Below are 26,427 nucleotides of genomic sequence, written 5' to 3' on the forward strand. Positions count from 1 at the left end.
TCTGAGTCATTAAGTGTATTCAAAGCTGAGTGACTTCAGGACTACAATGGAAATGAGTGTTGTGAAGCTTAGGCACAAAGTAGAGTTGAGATCTAAGAGCTCTTCCGAGTAGAGAAGGCTCTAATCTAGATATACCCTTATCCATTGAATACTGTGTTCTGTAGTATCTGCTTGAATCAGCCATTAACATAGTTGTGGATCAATTGTCTCCCAGTCAAAGAACAGGATTCATTCCTTTTTGGCATGAGAATTTCACTATGCTTTCCATAGATGTATTTAGCCGGTGTCTCAGAAGTTTAAGCACTGTGTTCATTACATATTTTCTGTAAGGTAAGTTTGGTAGCAGAAATCGGTTTATTATCTCAGTTTATAGAGCAGTTATTAGTGATGTACTGAACAGTTTTATAGTTCACTTAAAAGAAAATCTCTCTGCTAGAACAGTGTTTTTCTTAATATGATTCCCCTTATTTGCTATTTATTTCATTGTCCCAACACTTATCAAGTCTCCAAATCAAAGCTTCTATTCTCAGGGGCTGGAGCAAGGAAATATAAGGAAAGTAAAGAATTGTGTGTATGTTTATATAAAACTAAAACTGAAATACCCCAGAAAATGCTGACTCATTAGGTTTTCGGAATAATTATCCATTTAGTGAGAACATATGGACTTATTCTTGTTTGTTTATACCAGATTGTTGGTTTTATAAAAGCAAAGTTATTGTTTGCATACATTTTGACATGAACTTTTAGTTTTTACTTTTGTACATGCTTCTTGGCTGCTTTTTCAAATTATTTGCACAATTTTCTTATGCTCCCCAGAATTCTTTTTGTAAGTACGTAATGGTCATAATTTTGTTTTATTCTATTATAGGCTTTTGCTTCGGCAGTGAAGCCATTTCTACCTTGTACACTGAAGCAGATCCAGGACCTCCACGACAAAGTGCTGAGGAACAAGAATTGGCAAGTTTAACTGCTATGCACATTAATTCTGAAACGAGCAGCCTCAATCTACAGACAGCGTCTGCTGACACAGTCACAATCACAGGTTTGTTGTGCTTGTTGAGGCAGTTTAAAAGTCACTGTTTACATTAATATAGTTCTATTCCAGTAGTTCTCCAGTTATTTGTTTAAAAAACATTCATAATCCTGTCACTCCTCTGTGTTAAAACATGGTTTCTGATCAGGCACTTTCAGACATTGGACAGAAATGGGGCGCTTTTTGTGCAACTGGTTGAGCAGTTTGTTTTACCCTTCCCACCCAACCAGACTCCATATATTTTTATATTTTGTCCAGCAAAATTCTGTCAATTAAATAACATAATCTCATGTTGTTATGCAGGCCACTAACCTGCCATGTGCATGTAGTTGTTGTATCCTTGAAAAGCAAACTCTAGAGTGTACAAATGGGGGAATATTATCATCATTCTATTACTTGAATTATTCCAGTGGAAAACAGGCAATGAAATTTAGAGAGTCCCCATGCTATATATAATGGCACTATGTTGATTATGTAATCCAGTTGATCGCTAATATCAATTCACTATGCAAGCAGTAATAACTATTGCTGTTGCAGGCTTGTTAGATTTAGAATGAGTTGGTAACCTCATTCCTAGGGGGCAAGGGTAAATTCCATGAAATGTGACAATTAATGCAGTCAGGAAAATGTACAGTTGAACTTGGTGAACAACCTATGGAAATGCATTTTTATTTTTTAAAAATGAATGGAAAATTGGAATCTGTTATTGTATTGCTGGTCCTTTTGGGATGTACATGGTCTTATGTAACTGAGTATTATGAGAATGTAGTTTATAAAATTACATTCTCACTTGCATGTTAGAGTTAATTGGTTTTGAAAAAGTCTGCTAAATCAGTCTATACACTTCTACTTCAGGGATACGGTTATTATTATGGTCCCAGTTCATGTTATGTTTTCGTCAGTCTCATCCTCTTATTTTTCCCTGCCTTTTTAATTTCAATGCATTATAGTGGCATTTTCATTTTCCTTATTTTTGTAATAAAATGCCAAATGCAATGTATTTTGGAAAATATTTTGGGTATATTTATTAAATATATGAACTAATTAGCATGACTGGTGCTTATTTATAGATTTTGTGTATAATTAGTCCAGTTTTCTTTGTTAGAGGAAAAGAATTCTTTTTTTGTAACGTTCATAATGATAAATTGCATTTCTTTAGAATGAAGCAGAATACAATGAAAGTCTCATGCTAGAGAATTCTTATTAGTGAAATAAAATTTGAAATTGAGGAGAAAAAAAAGAGGGCCTGATGGTGTTTTCATCATTGTTCCAGATGATATGCATAAATCATAATTTCACTTAAGTTTTATTTGTATAGTTTCAGCATTTGATGATGGGTGGATCTATAGGTTGCAATGAAATGCTGACGCCACCAAAATTCAAAATAGTTTTTTCTCTCTTAATGGTATCTCCTCAGTTATTAACTTTTCTTTCAGGCTCTGAGAGTGCTTCTCCAACTCATTCAAATCCCTGCTCAAGATCTCAGACACCCTCTCCATCCACTTTGAATGCTGATCCAGTAGATCAAAAAGATTTGCCACTGGATGAAAAATTGCACCATTCAGTCTTGCAGACTCCAGATGACTTGGGTATTGCACAGTTCATAAATTTTTATTCAATTATAAGTTAATGTCAAATTTTCAGGCCATACATATGTGACAGCCTTTTGCAATAGCTGTGGGAGTTGTGAGATGCTTGAGCTTGTAAAGAAGCTGTTGTGTGAAATTTATTTCAGTTACAACTTCAATAACAACTTAGTCCCCAACAACTTTTATAATTGTCAACATTACATAATTCAATAGGCGCAGTGGATCAGTTGAGACCATACTTGGATTACTGCATATAATTATGGTCTCCACCCCTTCCTAATATTTACTTGCCTTAGATGGGGTTACGGAAAGTTCACTGGATTGCTTCCTGAATTAAGGAGCTATAAGGAGAGTTTATGGGCCAGTGCTGTTGGGAATTCAGAAAGTTCCAGGAGGGATTAAAGAATGGAAGCTGAAGGACTTTTTCCTGGCTGGAGAATGGAGAATGAAGAATAAATGGGTATAGATTCCTAATAAGAGATTTAAAACTGAGATGAGAAGAAATTTCTTCACTTGGAAGATAGTATAGCAATATTGGGAGGAGCGCCCCTGAAGGCCCTTGACAGTTGTAAAGGTTGTTGCAGACTAAGGATTGGTGGGGGTGGGGAGGGGTTGATTGTGGGGGAGGGGGTGGTGGCTTTGCCAGTTTTGAAAGTTGTTATTGAAGCTAACAGTTTCTAAAGCCTGGGGTTCAGATGTACTTATATTTTTAAAATTGAGGTAATATTCAAAATGTAAATTTAAAAACATTATTTAAAACACTTGAATGAACACTAAAGAAAAATAAATATTTAACAATGTAACTTAGATTCATCTTGGCGTGAAACCTTTATCATAAAATTGTAATTAAAATTAATGGGGCTTCAGATCCTGTATTATAGACATTTCCCCCTCCAACCCCCCCCCGTAACTGTAATGCTGAGAAATCACTGCTGGGATCTCTATCCAGCATCAGAGCAAACTGACAGGTTCAACCTTTCAAATTTTTCAGTACATGTTGTGTTTCTGGGTTTACAGGGTTTACTAAATTCTGGCTGTTTCAGGCTGAATGCTAGTGGTTTCAAACAGCTAATATTCACAAGATTTTTGGACTATGATGGAATTGTGGAGCCATAATAGTATTAAACATTGGATAAGAAGTGAATGGCCAGTAGTCCTCATACTGTTTGTTCTATTAACACCATAGTTTCAGTAGAATGATGCTTCTAATAAATTAAAATGTGATTATTTGGATCTTTATTGGAAACATATTCTGAGGTTAAATTTAAAGTTTGAACTTTAATGTTAGTGCATTTTGTGTGCTTGTAACATTAAATTTTATATTGAACAGAAAATAGTGAGTTTCCAAATGAAGATTGCAGTGTGATGGCAGGTGGGAGTCTCAAAGGGTGGCATGAAGATGTTGCCACAGTTATGTGGAGACGAATGCTTGGCATTTTGGGTGATGTGAACTGCATTAAGGATCCTGAAATTCATGCACAAGTCTTTGACTATTTGTGTGAACTCTGGCAGAATTTGGCCAAGGTAAGATGTTAAACTAAATTTTGCTTGTAAATTATCTATGCTAATGTAGAATCAACTTTTCCCATTCATTTCCTTTGATTTTATATCTACTTCATGTAAATATGTTGCTGCACATTAAGTGATTTATGAATGATAACATATGCCATATATTCCATTTGTATTGTGTAATTTTTGAGAAACTAGATGCAGAACCATGTGCGTTTATAATTTCAGTGAATTGTTCAGTAGTTGTTGCATTGCCATAATTGTGTTCCGTATGTAATAGTTCAACTGAAGGCTAGATTATATACTATAGTCTGTACCATTTTTGGGAGACTACAGATAATCTGGAACTTGTACGGCTCACCATTCTGCGTCTTTAAGACTTGATCAGGATGCAGCTGCTGCTGAATTTGACTTTTCAGTGTATCTGCACTGTGCTTTTGCTGATTACCTGGTAAACATTCAACATCTCCTGGATGACTGTCAAAGATGACAGCAATTTTTTGTTATGCATTCTGATCTTCTTGTCACCCCATCATTGTTTCAGTTCGGTAGTTTTTGTTATAAACTGTACTTTGTTGTTAATTATCCAGGCCAGGGGAATCTGCGATAAATTTCACCATATCACAGTTTTGGAGAAATAATCAAGGCTTGTATGGTCATTGCTTATCTTCATCTTCCATTACATATCAGTTTATTCCACATTGCCTTCACTAGACTGAAGACAAAAGCTAGCTTTTATTTATGCCAAATTTTGGTCAGTTTGGTGGAAGTTTTTTTTGGTGGAATGGGAATCACAAGTGTATGACAGGTAAAGTTGGGTTCAGCTGCATGCCATCACTTGTTGCAGTTTTATCAGGGTATTTGGTACTAAATCTGTATTTTATTCGAGCATTTCAGGTTGTTACTGAATAACCTGGAGATAGCCATAATGATCAGCAAATAAAGAACTTCCACCGTTTTAAATTTGATGGCTATTTTAGTGGTCACATTCCTTGCTACAAAATAGTCTGAATAGGCTGTATTTACACAGAACCTTCTTTTATTCCTTCCAAGAACAAATTAGCAATGCCATAAAGGGAGTAAAATTACTTTACATCCATGCAAAGCCCTGTTCAGAGTACATCTGCAATTTCAGGAGTTGTTTTAGGCATCACAGTTGGAAAGGATATATTGGAGGGCCTACAGCAAAGACTAACAGAATGGTACTTGGATGTCATGTTTTAAATTACAAAAAGACATCACTCAGAAGAGTCGTAGAGTAATACTGCACAGAAACAAGCCCTTCAGCCCAATTCCCCCATGTTAACCAAGTTGTCTACCTGAGCTAGTCCCATTTGACTGTGTTTGGGCCATATCCCTCTGTACCTTTTTCTATCTGTATACTCATCTAAATCCCTTAAATGTCAAAATTGTACTACTTTGGCATTTTGCTCCGTATACCCACCACCCTCTGTGTGAAAAAACTTGCCCCTCAGGTCCCTTTTAAATCTTTTCCCTCTCACAAACCTATGCCCTCTAGTTTTAGACTCCCCCCACCCTGGGAAAAAGACTGTGTCCATTCACCTTATCTGTCCCCCTGTTGATTCTATATACCTCTACAAGATCACTCCTCAGCCTCCTTCAGGCAGGAAAGAAAAGCCCCAGGGTATCCAGTCTCTCCTTATACTCAAGCCCTCCAGTCCCAGTAACATCCTTGTGAATCTTTTTTGTACTCTTTCTAGCTTGATGACATCCTTCCTATAGCCAGCCGACCAGAACTGTATGCAGTACTCCAAGTACAGTCTAATCAGTGTTTTATACAGCTGTAACATGATGTCCCAACTCTTCTACTCAATGCTCTGACCAATGAAGGCAAGTGTGCCAAAAAACCTTCACCACCCTTTGTACCTGTGTCACTGCCTTCAGTCACTGCTAGGGCACTTGTACCCCTAGGTCTCTCTGAGCTATAACACTCTCCAGGGCCCTGCCTTTTTTTGTGCAAATCTGGCCCAGGTTTAATTTCCCAAAATGCGTCACTTCGCACTTTGAGTTAAATTCCATCTGCCATTCCTTGGCTCACTTTCCCAGTTGATCTAGATCTTGCTCTAATCTGTGATAACCTTCTTCACCAGTTTTGGTGTCATCTGCAAACTTACTAACCATGCCACCTACATTCTCATCCAAATCGTAAATAAAGATGCCAAACAACAGGGGATCCAGCACAGATCCCTGCGGCACACCACTGGTCATAGGCCTCCACTACCACTCTCTGACTTCTGCCACCAAGCCAGTTTTATATCCAGTTGGCTAGCTCACCCTGGAATCCCATGTGATCTAATCTTCCAGACCAGAGGCTTGTATTTCCAAGAATTTGGAAAGTCATGCCGTGATTTAGGGTTTAAAATACATTGAACTTGATAGGGTTCGATTGGGAGAAACGACGACTGGTTGTGGAGTGTCAGATTTGGAGTTGTATTCCAGAAAAATAAATCCCAGACTTTTCAGTAGTGAAGTTAGAAAATGCCTAAATGAAGCATGGTTGAAGTCTAGCACTCTTTTGAAAGGCAATTGATGCTAATCAGTTATTAATCTGAGATTTTTGTTAACCAAGAGCATTGAAAGAAAGGAAGATGTTGTTCCAATAGAATAAATCACAGTTTACCCATAATTTTTTTGAAATGGCTTTGCAAATCTGGGAGATATAACACAGGAATAGACCATATATTGCTAATAGTAGAACCAAAGGACATTGTCTCTGAATTTAGCAGTGGTATGATGTGGGGGGGGATGGTGGGGCAAAGTGGTAATTCAGACCTAATTTTCATAAACATTATTTCAATGAGTTTGTTAAATCCAGGCTCCTTGGAGAGAGGGGAAAAAACATTCACATGCAAATTTCAGTTGTTCCAGAAGATGATATTTTGGCTTATAGTGTCAGTTGGTGATATGCTGAGTGCGTCAAACTTGGGAGGAACAGGCATCTTTGGATATGCAGTTTTCAAAGCTTTGCACACTCTGAGGTCTTCTTCACCAGTGTCTGAATTTGCTTTAGATCATGTTTTAGGTTAAATGCCTTGAATTGTCAACTTCATGATTATCATTATATCATACAACTATCATAATGGTAAGCACTGAACAATGGCCATGGCCTCTTCTACCCTACCAGTTCCTTTATTCCAAGTGGTCATGTACAATATACGGACATGTCAGTTTTATACTATGTAAATTACTGCATTGTACCACAACATGCCAACAAAGCTATCTTAAATGTCAAATAGTTTGGTTATTAAAGGTTTAGAATTTAGCCAGTGTGCATTCAGAAAATAAATGTTCTTTCCTTTTGCCTTAGGTGTTCATTTGGAACTCTTCTTATAATGTGAAATGTTCCCATTGAATTATTGTCTTCTAAGCCATATATTAATTTTATTGACAAAACTTAAACTTAATTTTGTTTATTTAAAGGTGAGAGATAATCTTGGAATTACAATAGACAATCAGACCTCCCCACCTCCTTCAGTTTTGATACCACCTCTCAGAATTCTAACTCCATGGCTTTTTAAGGTAAAATAAATTTCAAAAAATGAGTGGATTATTTTTCATTTCTCTATTTCCATTAATAAGTACGTTTAGTTATCAATGCATTCAGAAATTGAGTCATTTAAGGGTTGACTTCAGCACAGTGGTGGCTTATGTTCCTTTCAGTGCTGTTATATGAGATGCTTCCTTAGACAACTAAAAGATTGTTCTTGTTAGAATAGCACTGACAAGGAAGTTCTCCACAGTGTCAATACTGGTTGTTATCACTCTCCTCTCAGTCAGAGTATTGTGGAAAAGTCCAACTGTAGAGACTTGGAGACTTCCAGTGCTGTGTTGTTAATGGCCATTTTTTCAGATGACTCTTAAATGACGATCTCTACTTACAGCAACAGTAACTAAATTTCAAAAGAAATCTGAAATAAAAACAAATATTGGAAACACTGAGCAGGTCAAGCTGCAGCAATGGAGAGAGCAACAGGATTAACAGTTCAGGTTGAAGACCCTTCGTCGGAATGATTCCGACAGAACCTTTGATCTGAAGTGATGATGCGTTTCTTTTTCCACAAATGCTGTCTGACCTGCTGAGTGCTTACAATATTTTCTGTTTTTATTTCAAGAGTATTTAATTAGCTGTGAAATGTGTGTTTATTACAATCATAGTCAAAATATTTTTTGTATGGTTTCAGTTTACTACTGCTTCAATTTTTTATTTGCCATTAAGGAACTTTAAGGTTAAAGAAAATCCATTGAAAGTAGAATTGTTGTCTGTATTTTCGTACCCTGGGATTGAGAAATTCGTTGCTACATTTGTTAACAGTTCAGCAAAGGGAAAAATGCAGACAAAAAAAACTTAATTTTTTTTCCTATTGGGGATTAGATTGAAAATTGAAAATGTACAGAAAGATCTGTACAGAAGTTAAAGTTAATGGCTCAGAATGTTGGAACTAATGGAGAAACCTAGGTTAGGCCTGCATCTGGAAAAGGCCTCTGTGAACATTCCCTATAAATTATAATATCAAGTATTCCGCTATCACGGTAGCGTAGCAGTTAGCATGACGCTATTACAGCGCCAGTGATCGGGGTTCAATTCCCGCCACTGTCTGTAAGGAGTTTGTACGTTCTCCCCATGACTGTGTGGGTTTCCTCCGGGTGCTCTGGTTTCCTCCCACATTCCAAAGATGTACAGGTTAGTAGGTTAATGTGGGTGTAATTGGACAACATGGGCTCATTGGGCCAGAAGGGCCTGTTACTGTGCTGTATAAATAAAGTTTAAAAGTCGCTGAAAGTTTCTTTTTAAAATTACCTGTATTTATTTACATTCCAATATTTGCTGTCTTTTCCATCTGTCATATATTAAAAAGTGTTCATGTGGGAACAGTGCCAAATTTGCGAGTCCACATTTATCATGGAAATTCTGAATAATTGTGTTATATTGCATTGCACCCATCTGCCAGCATAAATACCGTGAAGCCAATGGTGAGAGAATTACTGTGTGATAAGTGATCTTGCAGCTGGAAGCATTTTCACAATTAGGAATATGTCTAAAATATATATTTCTGCTTTGCATATCATTTAATACATTTTTTATAATTCTTGACACATATTTTCTTGCTATATATTGAAACAACTCATGATTAAATTGTATCATCCATGGCGATAATCATTTATTTAAGGATGACTGGCACAATACAACACCTCTCCCTCCCAAGAACTTTTTTTCCTGAGTATTGAAGATCCGCTAGTTTCAATTTGTACTTATAATAGATTAGAATTCTTTCATCTAATTTATAGACTGACAAAATATTTTGTTTTCCTCAATCTCATATTTAATGCTCAAGTTAATTCTCATTTAGGCAACAACATTACCAGAAAAATACAAACAAGGAAAGCTTCATGCATATAAGCTTATCTGCAAAATTATGAAACGCCGTCAAGATGTTTCACCCAATTCTGATTTCTTGGTTCACTTCTATAATATTATGCACAGTGGACTCCTAAATCCTGATCAGGTAAGTACTTTTCTGCTCAACATGCCTTTGGTGCTGTTACTGAAATGTATATTGGAAAATTATACAAATTTTGAGTTGTCACATTTAAAGTTTGTAGGTTAATGCTGCAACCTGCTAAGCTGTTCTTACCTTGGAAGTTTGAGGACTAATGTTTGTGTTGGAGATAGAGATGCAAATTTCTACACTACTCAAAATACTACAAATCACTTAAGTCAATTACAACTTCATGAAATTAGTCAGGCCTACACCATCTGTGCAAGGTTTTGATTATCATTCTTAAATATGCTGTGGAACTGGAACAGACAAGAAGTGGAGGAGGAAAAAACAATGTTATAATCTTAAGTACTGCAAAGTATTTAGAGTAGTAGTACAAAACTTAATCCATAAACCACTGATGATATTAGCAGCCCTTCCATAACTCATGTGATTGTAACAGCCAGATTTTGTGGGGAAATGTCTGCAAAGCTGCAAGTCCCAAAATTGCTATCAAGTGGTTCGTTGTTCTTTGCCATCTGTTCCAACCTTGCACTCATGAAAGTCCATCATGGGACTGAGATTTGTCACTGCTTAGTGGTGGGCAATCTATGCAAGGATCTACATCAGGTTGAAGCTGGCAAAGGGTGTACCTCCCCATTTCATTTCAAAAAAAGGGAAATGTTAGGAGAGGCTGAGGTAAGCATTACTTTCGTCGCAGTGATGTCTGGGGGGGGGGGGGGGAGGTTATCAACTGTTTATTTTAAAAGAAATCCTAAGTATTTTAAGTTTTAAAGAATTTTTTAAAATTGCTTAAAGCATTTAGCCTTTGACAGATCTCATTGTCTGGCTTGAGGTTTGACTATCTGTCAGGTTTATTTCCTGTACAGCTTCTTTTCACCTACTTTTCACCTGCCACACTCCCGCCGTCCCGGCCGATATGATTCCTTAGTGGCACAGAAGGCCATTTTGCTGCTGTACAGGACCTCAATGTGAAGTATTCGGCCTGTGAAAACGTGAAAATTCATTCATTGTTTTTTTGTTTTTGTTGTTGAAACTCAAGTGTGCAATACATAGTTTCGTGATTTGAAATGGGCTATTTGAATAAATTTGGAAAATTGGTCGTGTCCAATTTAGTTGCCTTAATACTTTAAAACATTTTTTTTAGGATATAGTGAATACTATCATCAAGCATTGTTCTCCAAGGTTCTTTTCTATTGGATTGCCTGGTGCTACCATGCTAATTTGGGACTTTATAGTTGCTGCCAGCAAAGTGACCTTCTCCTCTTCACTCAATGTAGGTCAATAAGTATATTACTATTTTTAATGGATGTAAAACAACGCTGATGATCTGCTTTTGTAATCCTGGCTTGATTTGTTAATTTTATATTGGAATTTAAGTAGAAATTGCTGTGTGATTTTTGTTTACAAGAAAAAAAATATCACATCCATAAAAGTTACCCAATAAAGATTATCTATATCTATAAAGTAAATTTTAAAATTTAAACATTCTTTCAAAAAGATTTTGGAGGAATTAAGTGGTTTGATGTTGATTGGTTTTCTCATGTTGTACATCGATTAGGTTTCAGTCAAACATTGAAGCACAATAATAATCAAATTCTGTTTTGAAATTGGAAGTACATTCACATCTGTTCCAAGTACTCTACTAATGCTCAAAAAGAAAAAGTACTTTAATTTGGCTTTTATGTCTTTCTTTCTGAGACACATACAGGGACTAGTCAGTGTACTTCATCCAAAGATCACTGAACTTAAACAAAACACAAAATGCTGGAGGAACTCACCAGGTCAGGCAGCATCTATGGAGGGAAATGGATAGTTGACATTTATGGTCAAGACCCTTCATCTGGACTGAACGATAGAGGAGGGTAGATGGCCAGTATCTATCTTTCCATCCAGATGAGGGGTCTCAACCTGAAACACTGACTGTTCATTTCCCTCCATAGATGCTGCCTGACCTGGTGAGTTCCTCCAGTATTTTATATGTTGCTCCAGATTCCAGCATCTGCAGTCTCTTGTATCTCCATCACTGACTTGTGCGGTTTCTAGCGTTCTTCAGATGCAAAAATAACAAACTAAATGTTTTTTTTAACCTTTTTTTTTTAACCATTTTTTTTAGTTACTGTTGATTCCTGAAGGTTCAGTGGAAGTCTACTGTCTGATATTGAGCTTTACAGTTGTAGAATGTGTCTAATTTGTTCTGTGATCTGTGTTAAATGGGCTTATCTCGGCAAATTATTGCTGATTACACTACAACTGTCATTGTCCTTCTTACCCTTTTGAAGGAATAACCACGATCTGCATCTCCCCGTTGTCAGTCACTTCAGCTCCCCTTCCCACTCCATCACAGATATGTCAGTCCTTGGCTTCCTCCACTGCCAGGAGTCCAAACGCAAACTTGAGGAACAACACCTCATTTTCTGTCTTGGAACCTAGCAGCCTAACAGCATGAACATTGAATTCTCCCATTTTTAGTAATCCCCACAACACCCGCGCCCCCCCCCCCCCCAAGCACACCCACGCCCAACCACACCTCTTCTTTTCCCTTTCCTAGCCGATCTCTCTTTTTTTCTACCCCCCCCCCCTCCATTTTCCTCCTTACCTTTGACCCATCACCGGTGGATCTGCTCTCCCCTCCTCCGCCGCACCTGCCTATCACTATCTCTTACCTGCATCTACCTATCACTGCTCTGCTTTTCACTCCTATATATTGGGCTTCCCCTTTTCTTATCTTCAGTCCTGAAGAAGGGTCCTGACCCAAAACGTTGACTGCCTGCTTTTCTCCATGGATGCTGCCTGGCCTGCTGAGTTCCCTTAGCATCGTAGTGTTTTTCATATAGATTTCAGCATCTGCAGTCCTTTGTTTCTCTAAAGGAATGACTAGCTGGTCATTGTTAATACACGAGGAGCAGTGGTCATCGGATTTTTTAATACCTGTCTGTATTATAATATAAAAATTAGTTTTGGTGAAACTTCAAGCTTGGCTGTGAACCACCCTTGTGATTTGAACAAATAATCAGATAATCTATTCTTTACCAAATGGCACTTTGCAGTAATATGCCAGCAAGTGTTACTGCTGTCATTTGAGATGAGGGATGGAGGAAGTGAGAAGCAAATCTTTGCATTTGTGTGGAAAAAGGCAATAACCCTCTCTATGAAGTTACAGAAGGAATCCTCCAGCAATCTTTAACTGTGTTTTAAATCTTATTGGTCAATACACCAATCCAAAGAGCTGTAACAAAATAATTGAAAGTTTTATGATAATCCATTCATTTGATAAATTAGCATTAGATTTACAATTGGAAATTCTGGACCACTGTTACATTTTAATTCAAAATTGATCATGTTGTTTGTCCTTTTGTCCTTTAAAATGAAGGTAGAATAACACTCTCTTGTTTGGTTATGGTTATGAAATTTATCCTTGTGTCATTTCAGGCTCCAAGAGTTGAAGCTCAGATTCTTCTGGGTTCTTTAGTTTGTTTCCCAAATTTATATGATGACCTCCCTACGTTACAACCTTCTCTTACTGATATTTTATCCACAAAATGTAATGATGTTAAGGTAAGTTTTCTAGTACAAGTGTTAGTAAATATTTTAACCATTTTACTGATATTTTATCCACAAAATGTAATGATGTTAAGGTAAGTTTTCTAGTACAAGTGTTAGTAAATATTTTAACCATTTTCTTTCTCATTGTAAAATCTCTTTTCCTGCCAAATACTTACTGAAATAGTACACTACTTTTCTCAATTCCATTATTTATCTGGTTACATTCTGGACATTTGTTTCATTCCACGTATAACATAACCAACTTCTTTGGCCTGGATTTTGTGAACGCAAGTTGCAGTGAGACTACCAGCATTCACCCCTTCTTAAAATATAAATCAGATAACAACTTTCTGACTCTACATCTGCTTGCTTCTCTTTAAGTTGCCCTGATACTTCAGTAACCAGTTTCATAGGTTAAGCTACTGAATGTCAAGGGGAAGTGATTATTCTTTTTGTTAGAGTTGGCGAAATGTTACTTAGTGACGTATCTGCAGAAGTGTTAATGTGTGCTGTGAAATTAGCCTCCCAGGCTGCTGAATAATACAATTTAATGTCTAAAACCAGCTCCACGTGACGTTATAATTGAGACTTTTAATGTGCCTCAATTTAATTATAGCTATCCAATTTAGAGATTTTTAAAGAACTTCTCATATTTGTAACGTCTGAAATGATTGTAAACAAACTAAATGTAATGTTTTGCTCTTCAAAAATTTTTGAGATCTCTGAATATTTGTATTTAGATTTAAGGTTGCATTTAACCTGCTGTTTTTGCAGCTGTCATCTGAACTGAAAGAATATGAAGGTTTAACAAGTGTGTGATTTTTAATTTTTAATTCTTTATGCTTGCAATCATTTAATGTATTTCCTTCAGAAATTCTTTGGAATCAGATGACACAATATTTTTTTGAGAAACTAGGTGAGATGTCATGAAGGAGGAAGCCATGTACTGCCCTGTTCTACATGGGCTTCAGTATAGCTGCATCTCAAATGTTTTAAGTGTACACCCATTGACCTATGGTACCAGCTTAAAATTGCGACTGATGGAAAAGTGATAATTATTTTGCCAGCACTAATCTAATCCCAATGTGGTGTTTGACACCAAAGGAAAGATTGTTTTGAAACACATATTGAAATCAGGTCATCTTTTTTAAAAAGTATATTTACTTGCAATAATTGACTTTTTCTTTTTAGAAACTTACAATGTATGTTTAAAATAGTTAAGCACTTTTTTACTCTTATTTGCAAAACTCTTTCTCACAGTACACTGGGGACTGTGAACTTATGAAGCATCATTGTTGTTCCAGTGAGATTTTGTTTCAGTACATATTTTTGGCATACTACATGGGGGATGAACCAGTTAAATTGTATTTAATGCTATCTGAGGAAAGAAGAGTACCAAGATGTTTGTCTTCTGATGTACAGTATATTTTATCAAAAATTTTATAAATCTTTAAAATTGTTGATTTGATAGCTGTAACTTTTCTAATTTTTTTCTTTTCTAGCATCTCAAATGAGGTTAACTGCTTGTTTCAAATCAGAATATACTAAGTTTTCACGTTCCTGGCTTGTTTTTTAAAATACATTATTAATTTGTTTTTACTTTATGTAAAGCATTGAACTTAATATTTGAAAACTGTTTAAATGAGGATTCCAGTGCAAACCTTTTCTGTTGAACATGTATTTTTCAATAATTGCAGTTACTTTTAGACCAATTTTTACATACTTACTAATACATTGGAAATCTTATGAGGCCCTCTCTGTTTGTTTTCAAAGGAACTTGTAATTAAGAGTATTTTAAAGTCAGCAAGGGAAGAACCTTCTGGGCCAGCTAGGTAAGTATTTCTAAATGATGACAATTGATAATGCAAGTCTTCCTATCAATATCACACCTGTTTTTGTGGCGATCAAGGGATAGGACAGGGAAGACTTAATTTCAGACATTTCATGAATACCATGTCGTACTCCTTGGTCAATTACATCAAAGACAGGTTTTGAATAAAGTTCCTCCCATTCAGTCCAACTACACCAAAGTACACAATGGACCCTACTTGCTAATCAAATTTACTAGTAATTCTGTGGCTCTAGGTCCATTTGCCAAATTTGTTTTTAAGCTTGTATAAGAACTTGATTATGGCGCAAAATTATCATGCATAGTGAGCCAATCTGGTTGGAGTGGAGCTGAAAGCCCCAAGAAAATGATAAGTGTACCAATCTGTATGTCCAGTTCTCTCATAAAATCTCTATTTTAAATTAACTTTTCAAATTCATTTGTTAGGGATGATGGCTTGCTGACAAAGTCAGTATTTACTATGCATCCCTAACTGCTCTTCAGAAGGAGAGAGTGAAGCCCCTTACACTGCTCAGGCAATATCATGAGGGTTCTTTCATGGTGCTGTAAATGATGAGTTTCAGTGCAAAGAGCCAATGGTAATGAGGGAACAATAATAAATTTCCAAATATTATCATGTAACTAGATGAGAAATGTCAACATTAATATATGCTGGGCTAGAATTTATTGACAAATGATGGAGAAATTTATTGTACTCTATATTTATTTAGCAGCACCATGTCAGGATAAGAGAAAATGCACTGTTAAATGTAATAATCCAAAAGCTATCATCCAGGTTGTCATCTCTTCATGAATTCAATACCTCACTCCCTATTTTACCATTTGAAATCTATTGTATGGTAGAAAGTTGTTAATGGCATAATAAATTCTAAAATCACCACAAAAAATAGAAGTATGCTTTAAAGAAATAATAATTATTAATCACTAGTTCATCTCTGGCAATTAATGTTAACTTTTATATGAGGCATCTCATTTCTTCAGCTGTTAATTTTTGGAGATTTTCAAATGGGAAGTATTAAAAATGTTCACTTTTTTGACCTTGCCCTTCTGGCTCATTTGCTTTAGCAAATGCTGTTAGATTAACCAGTAGAGCACAATGTGGCCTAATCTTGCAGATGCAGCATAGTGGTTAGTAGCATGTTTGAATTGAAATCATATAAACACACAGTACAGATTAAGGTAATTCTGAAAGGTACAATATCTTCACCTGTTACACCCATATAAAATCATTTGTATGCCATTTAAGATTGAGTACAAGATTATAATGGTCATTACAATCTTTTTTTTTGTAGATGTGTTGCACTATGCAGCCTTGGCATTTGGCTTTGTGAAGAGTTAGTACATGGCACTCAACATCCTCAGATCAAAGATGCTCTAAATGTAATTTGTGTAACCTTAAAGGTAAAGCATATTTCCATAATTTTATTACAGTTCAGCTTTTTTTAAAAAATAACAATTTTAAGAACCAAAAACTTATCATGTATCATGTATTTGCAGTTCCCAAACAAAGCTGTTGCACAAGTGGCTTGTGATATTTTACATCTATTGATCAATTATGTGGACAAGTTGCAGAATTATCCACCAGATTCTCCGAAAAAGATTCTTGAGGTGAAAATTTACTTCATGTATTGATTGGAAAAGTGATGTCTTGTAAAATAATTCTCAACTCAAGACTGCAGCTAATTATATGAAGTTGTATATACATTTGTATTTTTGTTTGCTTAGGAATAATAATTTTTATGTATATGGTCCTTTTAAGGAAAATATCCAAAGGTGTTTCAGTGATTAAAAATTAATACTGAAACAAAAAGATATTAGAGGGTAACCAAAGGTTTGGTCTGATAGTAATAAGGGTTTTATAGGAGGAGGGAGAGTTTATATGGTTGGTCTGAATGTAATTCCACATTTTAAGGCTTATATTTCAAAAAGTGCTCGCAATGATTGAATAAAAGAAATGGGTAGTGGTAGGAGTTGGGGAAAAAAGCATGGATGTTGTGAACTGCAAAAAATGCTTTTATAATAGCTGGTAGTGTGCCCTTGGGTAGGAATTTAGTGACATATAAAGACTTTCAGATGGATTATTATTTAAAACTAGTCTTAAATCATTTTTTTTAAATCTTGAGTGGCTTGTTTTGAAAGTACTTCATTTTTAAAATCTTAACAAACATCTTTTAGAGTCTCAAACATTCCAATTTATTTTTAATACTTTATTTTTGAAAGTTTAAGTTAATTCCGGCGAATGACTTAGTTGGCTTTCAAAAGATTTTTTCATTTTATGGCAAGGTTAGTTTCAGCCATTCCATGCTACTTTTACTTTATCACGCACAAGGTCTTGTCGTGAAAATTTTTTCAGCATTTTCTGCAAATTCCTGCTAAAACGATCACTAGAGATGTGGTCTTGTGTAGGTGGTGAGTGTTGTCAACTTGGCTGCAAAATCTGCTGCTTGAGTTTAGCAAAAAATACTAAATTTACCTACACACCCATCATAAAAATCTCCTGTAAATCTGGGATTCAGTTTCTTTGTTCATGAAGTTCTGTGCGACTTCCTTAAACAACTTGATGTTTCTCAATTGTCTGTTGTTTTCATGCAAATGTTTTCTTATTTCCAGTCATGCGTTCAATGTCACCCATTGATCATTTTTGTAATTTTTGATTTTTGTATGTGACATGGCTTCTATTGTGCTCTTAAAATTTTTCACATTGTACATGGGAAATACCTACCCACAAAATACAAGTGATCCCTGTCTTTTGGTTACTTATGTGCTTTCATCATTGAGTTCATCACTACTCATACTTTTTGTTTGGCAAATACAAATGTGTGTAGAAGAGTTTTTGCGGTCCTGCTTTTCTCTTAAAACTTGTTTTGTACAGTATCTATTACACCATTTTGCTGCTTCTATTCTTGCATTGTTCGTTTCCTTTCTGCCTGGTGCATTTTGTCCTCTGATCTTTCATACCTTACTCAATGTTAATGTGTCACTCATTTCTCAGTTTATGGATCTAACTTTTTATTCCTTCGTGGGACATGGCTAGCATTTATTCCCCTGGAGAAGATGAAAGTGAGCCACATTCTTGAACTGTTGCAAGTCACCATTCTTTTGTGTTAATCTATATTTCTGATTCAGGATTGTGTGGGGCTTGGAGAATTTAGGGGTTTTAGTGCTCTTGTGTTTATCTTCTTAGGGGAGAGAAGTTTCAGGTTTAGTAAGTGCTGTGAAAAAAGCCTTAGCAAGTTAATTGAGTGCATTGTGTCATGGCACACTCTGGTGTGCATGCTGATGGGGGTAAGATGGTGGATGGGGTTTCAGCCAAGTTGACTATTTCTTCCTAGCTGATGAACTACTTGCTGGAAGTTCATTTATCTAGGCAATGGAGAGTTTAGAAACGTAGTAGTATTAGGACATAGGCCATTCATCCCCTTCAAGACTGTAACATCATTTAACGAGATTATTGCTTAGAATTCCTATCAAATGCCATCCGGAGCATACCAAGGGCAGAATCTCAACAATAATGCTGCCTAAGCCTCACTAAGCCTTGTTGGAGGCCTCCCATGTGTGCTGTCAGTTTGATTGACTTCCTCATCTAGCCCAGTTAAAGGTGGCAGCAGTGGCCAGTGGGCTGGATCTAGCTCAATTATAATAGGCTGGTGCACAGTCATCATGTTTTTCTCTCCTTGTGAAATATAATTGGATTCCAATCACTTTATTTTCTTAGTTTCTGGAAATCTTGTCCTCTCTTTGGATATATAGGAGAATTTGTTTTTTAGTATGAGCTTGTTTTTTTTTATCTTCATCTAGATTTTGATGGCAACAATTACCTACCTACTGCCAAGCACTGAAGTATCCCCACATGAACAAGATAAAAGGGTAAGAACATGCTGTGTGAATGTGGGCAAGTAGGGTGGTAAATTGCAGGATATAGCTTTCATTAATTTTCTATTTTATAATCTGCACTTAACAGCTAGTAGTATCCTTATTGCTGTGCCTTTTGGACTGGTGTATGGTGCTGCCTTTGAAAACACTGCTACAAGTTGTCCAAGCTGCAGGACAAGATAAGGACAATTCAGACAAATCTATCCTCAGTTGCATTTACAAGGTAAGCATTTGTATAATTTGCATAAAAAGATATATTTGAAAATAAGTAATTGTACTGATTTGGAATAATTCACTTTATTTGTAGTTTTATTTATTGTAAAATTTGTACTTAATTCAGCAGTCCATTTCTTTTGGCTTTATGATGAATTTTATTGAATCAGTCTGCAGTGTTATAGTAAAATGGAGTAAAACAAACTTCTACAGCACATAATTTAAAACACATTATATCAATACTATGGTCTGTGCACTTATGGGCCTCTCTCCTACTCTTTCTCCCTTAGCAGCCACTCTGAATCTGTTCACATGCTCCAAGGTCAGGTGTACACTCAAGCAAGCCATTAAATTAATTGCATCCACCATCTTAGTTTTCCAATTACATGGGTGTTGGGTGGGAGTCCACACAAACAAATCGGGTTCTTTCTAGCTTAGTCTCCAATGTGGGAAATTCATTTACAGAGTTCAATGTGGGGAAGTGTCAGGTTATGCACTTTGGTAAAAGGAATCAAAGGGCAGATCATTATCTAAATGGAGAGAGACTGAACTTCGGAGGGATCTAGGTGTTCGAATACATGAATCACAAAGATTTAGCAGGCAGGTCCAACAAATAGTTAAGAAGCAAACTATGTAGTGGTCTTTACTGTTGAGGGATTGGAGTTTAAGAATATGAAGGTTTTGTTACAGTTGTTCAGGGTGTTGGTAAGGCCATACTTGGAATATTATGCACAGTCTTGGAACCCTGTGAGGATTTATAACTCACCGAACTCTTAAAAATGTGTTTGCAGGGATTGATTTTTTTTCACATTTGACCAATTAAAACCTTTAAAATAAAATCACTCCTCTGTGCCCTGCTAAAGCCAATTTTGATTTTCTTTTCCACACCTAAAACTCTGTGCAAGCCATATATGCAACCATACAGAATTTGCACCTTGTATTCAGAATGTTGTATGGAGGGGTGGGACAATGACACAGTTAGTAGAGCTGTTGTCTCAAAGCTCCACTGTCTTGTGTTTAATTCTGACTGCAAGTGCTGTCTGTGTAGACTTTGCATGGGTTGATAGGTTAATTGAACACTGTAAATTGCCCCTAGTTTGTAGGTTAATGGTATAATCTGGGAGTAGTTGATGGGAATGTGGGAGAATAAAAGTGGGATTAATGTAAATGGATGCTTGATGCTTGGCACAGACTCAGTAACCCGATGTGCCTGTTTCTGTGGTGTATAACCCTGTGATTCTATGTCGCTTTCAAAATATACATTATATGGATTATTGACCAATCTTGCCCTTCTATGGGATGCACTTATCTGTAGAATGGCTGTATTAGAAAAAGGTATAAAAGTAAGAGCATGTGGAAATTCGGGGGGAATAAGTCAAAGATGTGTGTGATTATATGAAAAAAAATGAAGCTTTTGCCAAAGAAGTAATTAACCTACAAAATAAATACAAACATACAAATTAAGAGCAGAAAAAGGCCACTCGGTCCCTTGAACTTACTCTGCCATTTAATAAGATCATGGCTGATCTGATTGTAACCTCAACTCTGGCTTTCCCATCTCACCAAGGTTAAACTTTCATCTCCTTGCTTATCGTGTATCCTGATACCTCTGCTTTAAGAATACTCAAAGACTTTGCTTCCACAGACTCCTGACCCTCTGAGAGAAAAATTATCATTTTATCTTTGTCTTAAATAAGCAACATTGTATATTTTAACAGTGACCCCTAATCCTAGATTCTCCCACAAGAGAAAATATCCACCTCTCCACCCTGTTAAAACCTATCAGGATCTTCTATGTTTCAATCAAGTCGCTTTTCACTCTTCTAAACTTAAGTAGATACAAGCCATTCATCCATTCCTCATAATACAAGCTGCCCTATATAGATATTAGTCTAGTAAACCTTTCACTGCATTAACATCCTTAAATAAGGAGACCAAAACCGTACATGGTGTTACAGATGTACTAATAAATTTGTAGGTACAAAGGATAAGGAGGTCACTTACTTTTGAAATGGATGGTGCTTCTTTTCATTTAAGTAAAAATGGGAGATTTTCCAACAACTGATCCCTGGCTACACCTACCAAGCACCAAGACTTTGGCAGGGGTAAGGGTGCTATTGAGTCTTGAGGAAAGTGGGATGCAGTGCACAATATATCAGGCAAATAAATTCTTATAAGTTCAAACATTTCATTAGCCTAATTTGGAAACTCCTAATGACACTGGTGTTTTTGTTTTGCAGTTAACATTAAGTGGCCAATGAAACACAAACAAAAAGCAAACTACTGTTAATATTACAGGGGTGGGATGGAAGAAGTCTCCATGCCCATTGCAGTTCCCTATCCCTACCCCATGCATATTCTCAGGAGCAACATCGTCAATCCACCCCAGATCATCACAAGCTACACAGATATATTGTAATTCTGTAAAAATGAAACGCTACAGATGCTGTAAATCTAAAAATAAAACGAATGCTGGAAGTATTTTGCTAATCAGAAAGCACCTATGGAGGGGGAAAAAACATTTCAAAGCTGATGGCCTTTCGTCAGAATTGGGAAAAGCTTTTGTCTCCCCTATGCTCAATCATTTTCAATTTGCATCTTCCCTAGACAGATTAGCTACAATAAATAAGTCTTTGCTGCTCCATTTTAGCTGACACAATCTGTGTCATTCAGTCTCTGTTGGTCTCCTTCCTTTGTTCTTTTCATCCTGCCTCCTTTACTGCAATTTAAAACATTCTTCTCTGATTCATGTCATCAATGACCATAAAAAGGTTTGACAAATTATGAGCTGACTAACACCATGTTTCACCCATCACTGGAACAACATGCTGGAAATCATCTTGATAGCAAATGAAGCTAGGAGTTTTGATCTATTGCTAATGATTTCAATAATTTGAGATGAGAAACAGGCTACAGATAACACATGGTCATGGATCATTGACAGATGCAAAATGGAATGGTTTATATCAGTGCCTTTCCTTGGTATGATCCTTGCTAAACACTTGAAATTTTTGCATTCCTAAAATGATACCCGTAGTAATTTAGTCACCCTGCTTAGTGGGGGAACAAAATCAAGGAAAATTACAGTGTCAAGTATCTTTGCAACCCAAACTGTCCTACCAGTGCTGGACATGCAGCAATTGCAAGCTTAGCTAACTACAAGATGTGCTGCAAGTCAACTTTGTAAAAGGTCAATTTCTGTTCTGTTCACTAAGTGGCATGCAATAGTGGTGCTTGGACAAAGCACTGCAATTTCAGAATGAAGAATAAGTTATTGGCTATGTTGATCATGAAGTAATAACAGAATCAATTTCCCTGTCCCTTTCAATATTACAGCTTAATCTTAAACTGATTTGCATGGTCAAGAGATCAAAATCAGTTCATGTAATATATGCTTTGCATTTTCTGGGAAGGGCAGTGTACGCTGTGGCCAAAAATAGCCAATGTTTTTGGTAGTGGTCATCATCAGTCCATATATGGAACATTCCTTCTCTTGGATTCATGTCATCAGTGACCATAAAGTGCATTAGTATCTGCAGACTCATGAAAAGTGTATGTCGTGATTTATCATAATCAGAAATTTGGTCATCAGTACTTCCCTGGAATTTAATAATTATATCTAAGCATGTGAATATTTTAATTAAGTAAAATATGCACGATAATAAATAGTTTAACATTTTTGTATGAAAAGTACCAGTTATCCACTTAGAATCTGAATTTATTTTATTAGAGTATTCATTAAACTAGATTTGAGAAATGTAAATTGAACTTTTTTGACTATCCAAGAAATTTTTAAGATCACGGGTACAGTTACTGAAAAGTTTTAGTATGGTTAGTGCAGGAAAAGGCAATGAAGTTGTATCTACTTCCCCTTCCAAGTTTACATTTCTGAATTAGGTGATTGTTGTTCTCTTTTGGGAAAATTGTTAGTTCAATCATTCTCTATCCACTAAGCAAGGGCATATTATGATGTCTTGTTCTTTTGAAGTCTTGAGACCTATTTCTTCATTTTCTATAAAAATAGATTTCTTTCCTTAAGTGTGTCACTGATTCTTGCCACAAATCCATTATTTTGCCAACAATTGCCTTTTTAGTCACCTTAATTATTATTTATCTTTAAAAACAATCGCCCTTGCCTCTTTATGAATGGCTGTCCTCATTATTGTGAGCCAATTAATTTTCAATACGACAGACAAACTGCAAAAGAAGAGATTATCTACTGCTTTACACTTTCCAATTTCCAGTGTTTATTTGTATATGAATAAAGATTTTTTTTTACAGGCCATTCATTTTTACGGCCACATTTATCAGTCTTCCCTCTTGTTTAAAAACAAAATTGGTTTTGTGGCGGTTGCTACCGCGGAATAAAACAAGACTCTACTCGGAGGATTGCCAAACAGAACTGGTTTATTTTCCCGCCTTGTGCGGGCCCTTTAAGGGAGAAAAACTCCCGCCCAAAAAAAAACCGGCAATGACGTAAGTCCTACGTCATCAGGACTTTCCCGCGCGCAGGTTCTCCCCATCGCTCGGAAAGACGAGGCCCGCCGCCATCTTGGGCCTCGTCGCTCCGACGCCGCACGACCCGACTGCCGAGCCGGTTCGCCCGACTAGACGGTGAGTCGCCACAGTTTGCTTTAGTTATGGATTTTCACCACTTACGGTTCTGTAGGTTAAAGTTCACTTGTTTCATTTTCAATGATTACTATTGATCGTAATTGTAAATCCTCTTGTCTTTTATCAATAGGTGCTGCATAGCTGTGTGTATGGAGCTCAGTACTTAAGTAATCCTAGATACTTTCCTCTGAACTTGTCAGATCTAGCCTCTGTTGAATATGATCCATTCTTACATTTGGAAAGCTTGAAAGAACCAGAACCTTTGCACTCTCCTGACTCCGAACGCTCATCAAAACTCCAAACTGTCACTGAAGGTATGTCCCAAAATAAGCCACGAATAGTGAATTTCAGAACTGCAAAGAAACATTTAAAGAAACAGTAGAAATTTGTAGTTATTATTTTGGCTACCAACCCAGAGGCCAAGTATTTAAATCCCACTGAGGCACTTCTTGAAATTGAAAATTTGCATTTAAGACAGGCAATTGTGGATAAACAAATATTGTATTTTTGTGTTGCCTGCAACTTGAATAAATAAGAATATGAGAATGAATCTTGTCAACAGCAAGTTAAATGTGCTGAATGTGTTTTTAAACAGGAAAACAGGAGGAAACATTTTTAATTTATGATACAGTTGTGCAGATCATTTCTTAATTCTTCTTCTACTTCAGACCAAGGCACAAGTATTCTTCAAATTTAGCTGCAGCAAGATAGATGCATATGTTTGTCCATGGCATAGCCTGTCAGCAAGACTAAGAAGGTGCTGAATTTCTAACATTTGAAATAATTTTATTCTGAGAATTCAACAGATGGGAACATTGTGTTGTTTATTTAATCATTGTGCTGAGATTAAAAATAGTTAGAAGAAGCTTGGTTTCCTTCTCCTTGCTCCCCCCCCCCCCCCCCCCCCCCCCCCCCACCCACACCCCCCCATTCTGGCCGCATGAGCAATTATAATCATGAATGTTGTATCTTTGGCAGCCATGCTTTAAAATGATAAGTCTCTAGGCTCTGGAATTCCCTCCTTGAATCTCTCTAACTCATTTTTTTTATTATTCTCTTTAAAATACTGTTTTTAACCAGGATGATTCCTGAAGTGACTCGGTGTCAGATTTTCTTTAATAGTGTTCCTGTGAAGATCTTGAAATCTTTTGCCATTCCGATATCACTTTATGTACAATTTGTTGTTCACAATAGTCCATGTTTCTACTTCCAAACACACAAGGTCTATCTAAACCTAGAACAGATCCACTAGGGCCAACCTTTCCCACAAAGCCAGCTTTGATCTGTGGATTGTCTGACATTATTGACAATGTTCAAAGATCTGTATAAACTATATTTTTATTTAAACTTCAAATTTTAAATATTAAGAACTGTAAACTGTTAACATACTAGAAAATACATTTCTTAATTCAAAAAAAAATGAATTACCTGAAACTTTCCCTTCTCTCTTTCTACTGATCCTCTTTGTTGAAATGAGTGGAATTGCTGGATGTGCCAGTTTTTAACTACTGGAAAACCACATGAATTTGGCACTCTGCTGCTGGATTGCATGAAGCACCAGTATCAGAGAACATTCTGAATGACAGTGATGGGAGTCTCTCAGGAGGTTCAGGACAAATAGGTGCAAGCAGTTCTGCAAAGGAGTCCCAAACTTCCAGACCATTACCTAGCTCCATGCTGCTGGCATATCTTGGGGAAAATCTTATGAATGAGATTGAACAGAATAACTGTTTCTTTTTTTAAAAAAAAGAGATATTAATGTAGTTGAAGAAGCAAAGCTATCTGAGTAACTAACTTGTAAAAAAGACTGTTCTGGTTTTGAATTTTTAAATCAAAAATGTAGATCAATTGAAATGTATCTTATGGATTTTAATACTATGTGCTTGAAAAGAAAGCACTATGTAACAGTGAATGAGTGTCCCCTGAAAAGCTGTTTTGAAATCAGCAAAGTTGACTTCAACAGATATACGCGGCTTGCTTCCCTTCAAGGGAAGAATGAGGCATCCAAATTGGATTGCCTTGCCTCTTCTACCACCCCCCACCCTCCCCACCAACTTAAACCTAACTATACTAAAATCATAAAACTAAAGGTAATTAAAATACAGGGAATTGAGATTATTGAACTAGTAATCCAGATACGTGCCTTGCAATTAAGAGTTCAAGTACTGCCGCTGCAATGGATGAGAATTCAGTTGATTAAATCTGGAAATAAAAAGTTAACACCCGTAAAATTTGACCGTGAAGTTATTAGATTCTCATTAAAAATACAGACGGCCCCCGCGTTATGGTTGTTCAGATAATGGAAATTCACTTTTACAGAATTCACAAAACACTACCCAAAAATTTGAGATACGGAATAAAATTTACTCTTACAGAATTTATGTGAAGTAAAAAATAAATAAGCACACAAAAATTTTCCAACTCTCATTTCTGGATGCATGCACAGATGATGCACCTTTGCGTAATGGAAAATCGATATATGGGTCATTTTTTAGGAATAGACCCTCGTTTTCCCCCACCCCACCCCACCTCAATGAAAAACGGGGGTTGCTTATTTTGTTCACTAATGCCCTGGGGGGGAAACTTTACTGATTTTGCCCAGTATTGCCAATATGAGGTTTGTAAACTATACAGAGCTATTCTGTGTGATTGACTCTTAACTGCATTCTAATAGGTCATTGT

The 26,427-nt window shown here is 36.4% G+C and overlaps 1 protein-coding gene across 6 annotated transcripts in view; it reads left to right on the plus strand.

Moving 5' to 3' along the window:
* ralgapa1 (Ral GTPase activating protein catalytic subunit alpha 1) overlaps window positions 1-26,427 on the plus strand; it is a 142,038-nt gene that overhangs the window by 59,293 nt on the left and 56,318 nt on the right. For all 6 annotated transcript variants that reach the window (XM_052045902.1, XM_052045813.1, XM_052045987.1 and 3 more), the window contains exons 20-32: window positions 869-1,042; window positions 2,470-2,622; window positions 3,953-4,146; window positions 7,573-7,671; window positions 9,501-9,656; window positions 10,798-10,926; window positions 13,083-13,208; window positions 14,970-15,028; window positions 16,338-16,446; window positions 16,543-16,653; window positions 18,844-18,912; window positions 19,007-19,141; window positions 23,876-24,059. In XM_052045902.1, coding sequence (XP_051901862.1) covers window positions 869-1,042; window positions 2,470-2,622; window positions 3,953-4,146; window positions 7,573-7,671; window positions 9,501-9,656; window positions 10,798-10,926; window positions 13,083-13,208; window positions 14,970-15,028; window positions 16,338-16,446; window positions 16,543-16,653; window positions 18,844-18,912; window positions 19,007-19,141; window positions 23,876-24,059 — 1,698 coding nt within the window. The remainder of the gene's footprint in view (window positions 1-868; window positions 1,043-2,469; window positions 2,623-3,952; window positions 4,147-7,572; window positions 7,672-9,500; window positions 9,657-10,797; window positions 10,927-13,082; window positions 13,209-14,969; window positions 15,029-16,337; window positions 16,447-16,542; window positions 16,654-18,843; window positions 18,913-19,006; window positions 19,142-23,875; window positions 24,060-26,427) is intronic.

Source organism: Pristis pectinata, chromosome 1 (assembly GCF_009764475.1).
Source record: "Pristis pectinata isolate sPriPec2 chromosome 1, sPriPec2.1.pri, whole genome shotgun sequence".
Classification (NCBI taxonomy): Eukaryota; Metazoa; Chordata; class Chondrichthyes; order Rhinopristiformes; family Pristidae; genus Pristis; species Pristis pectinata.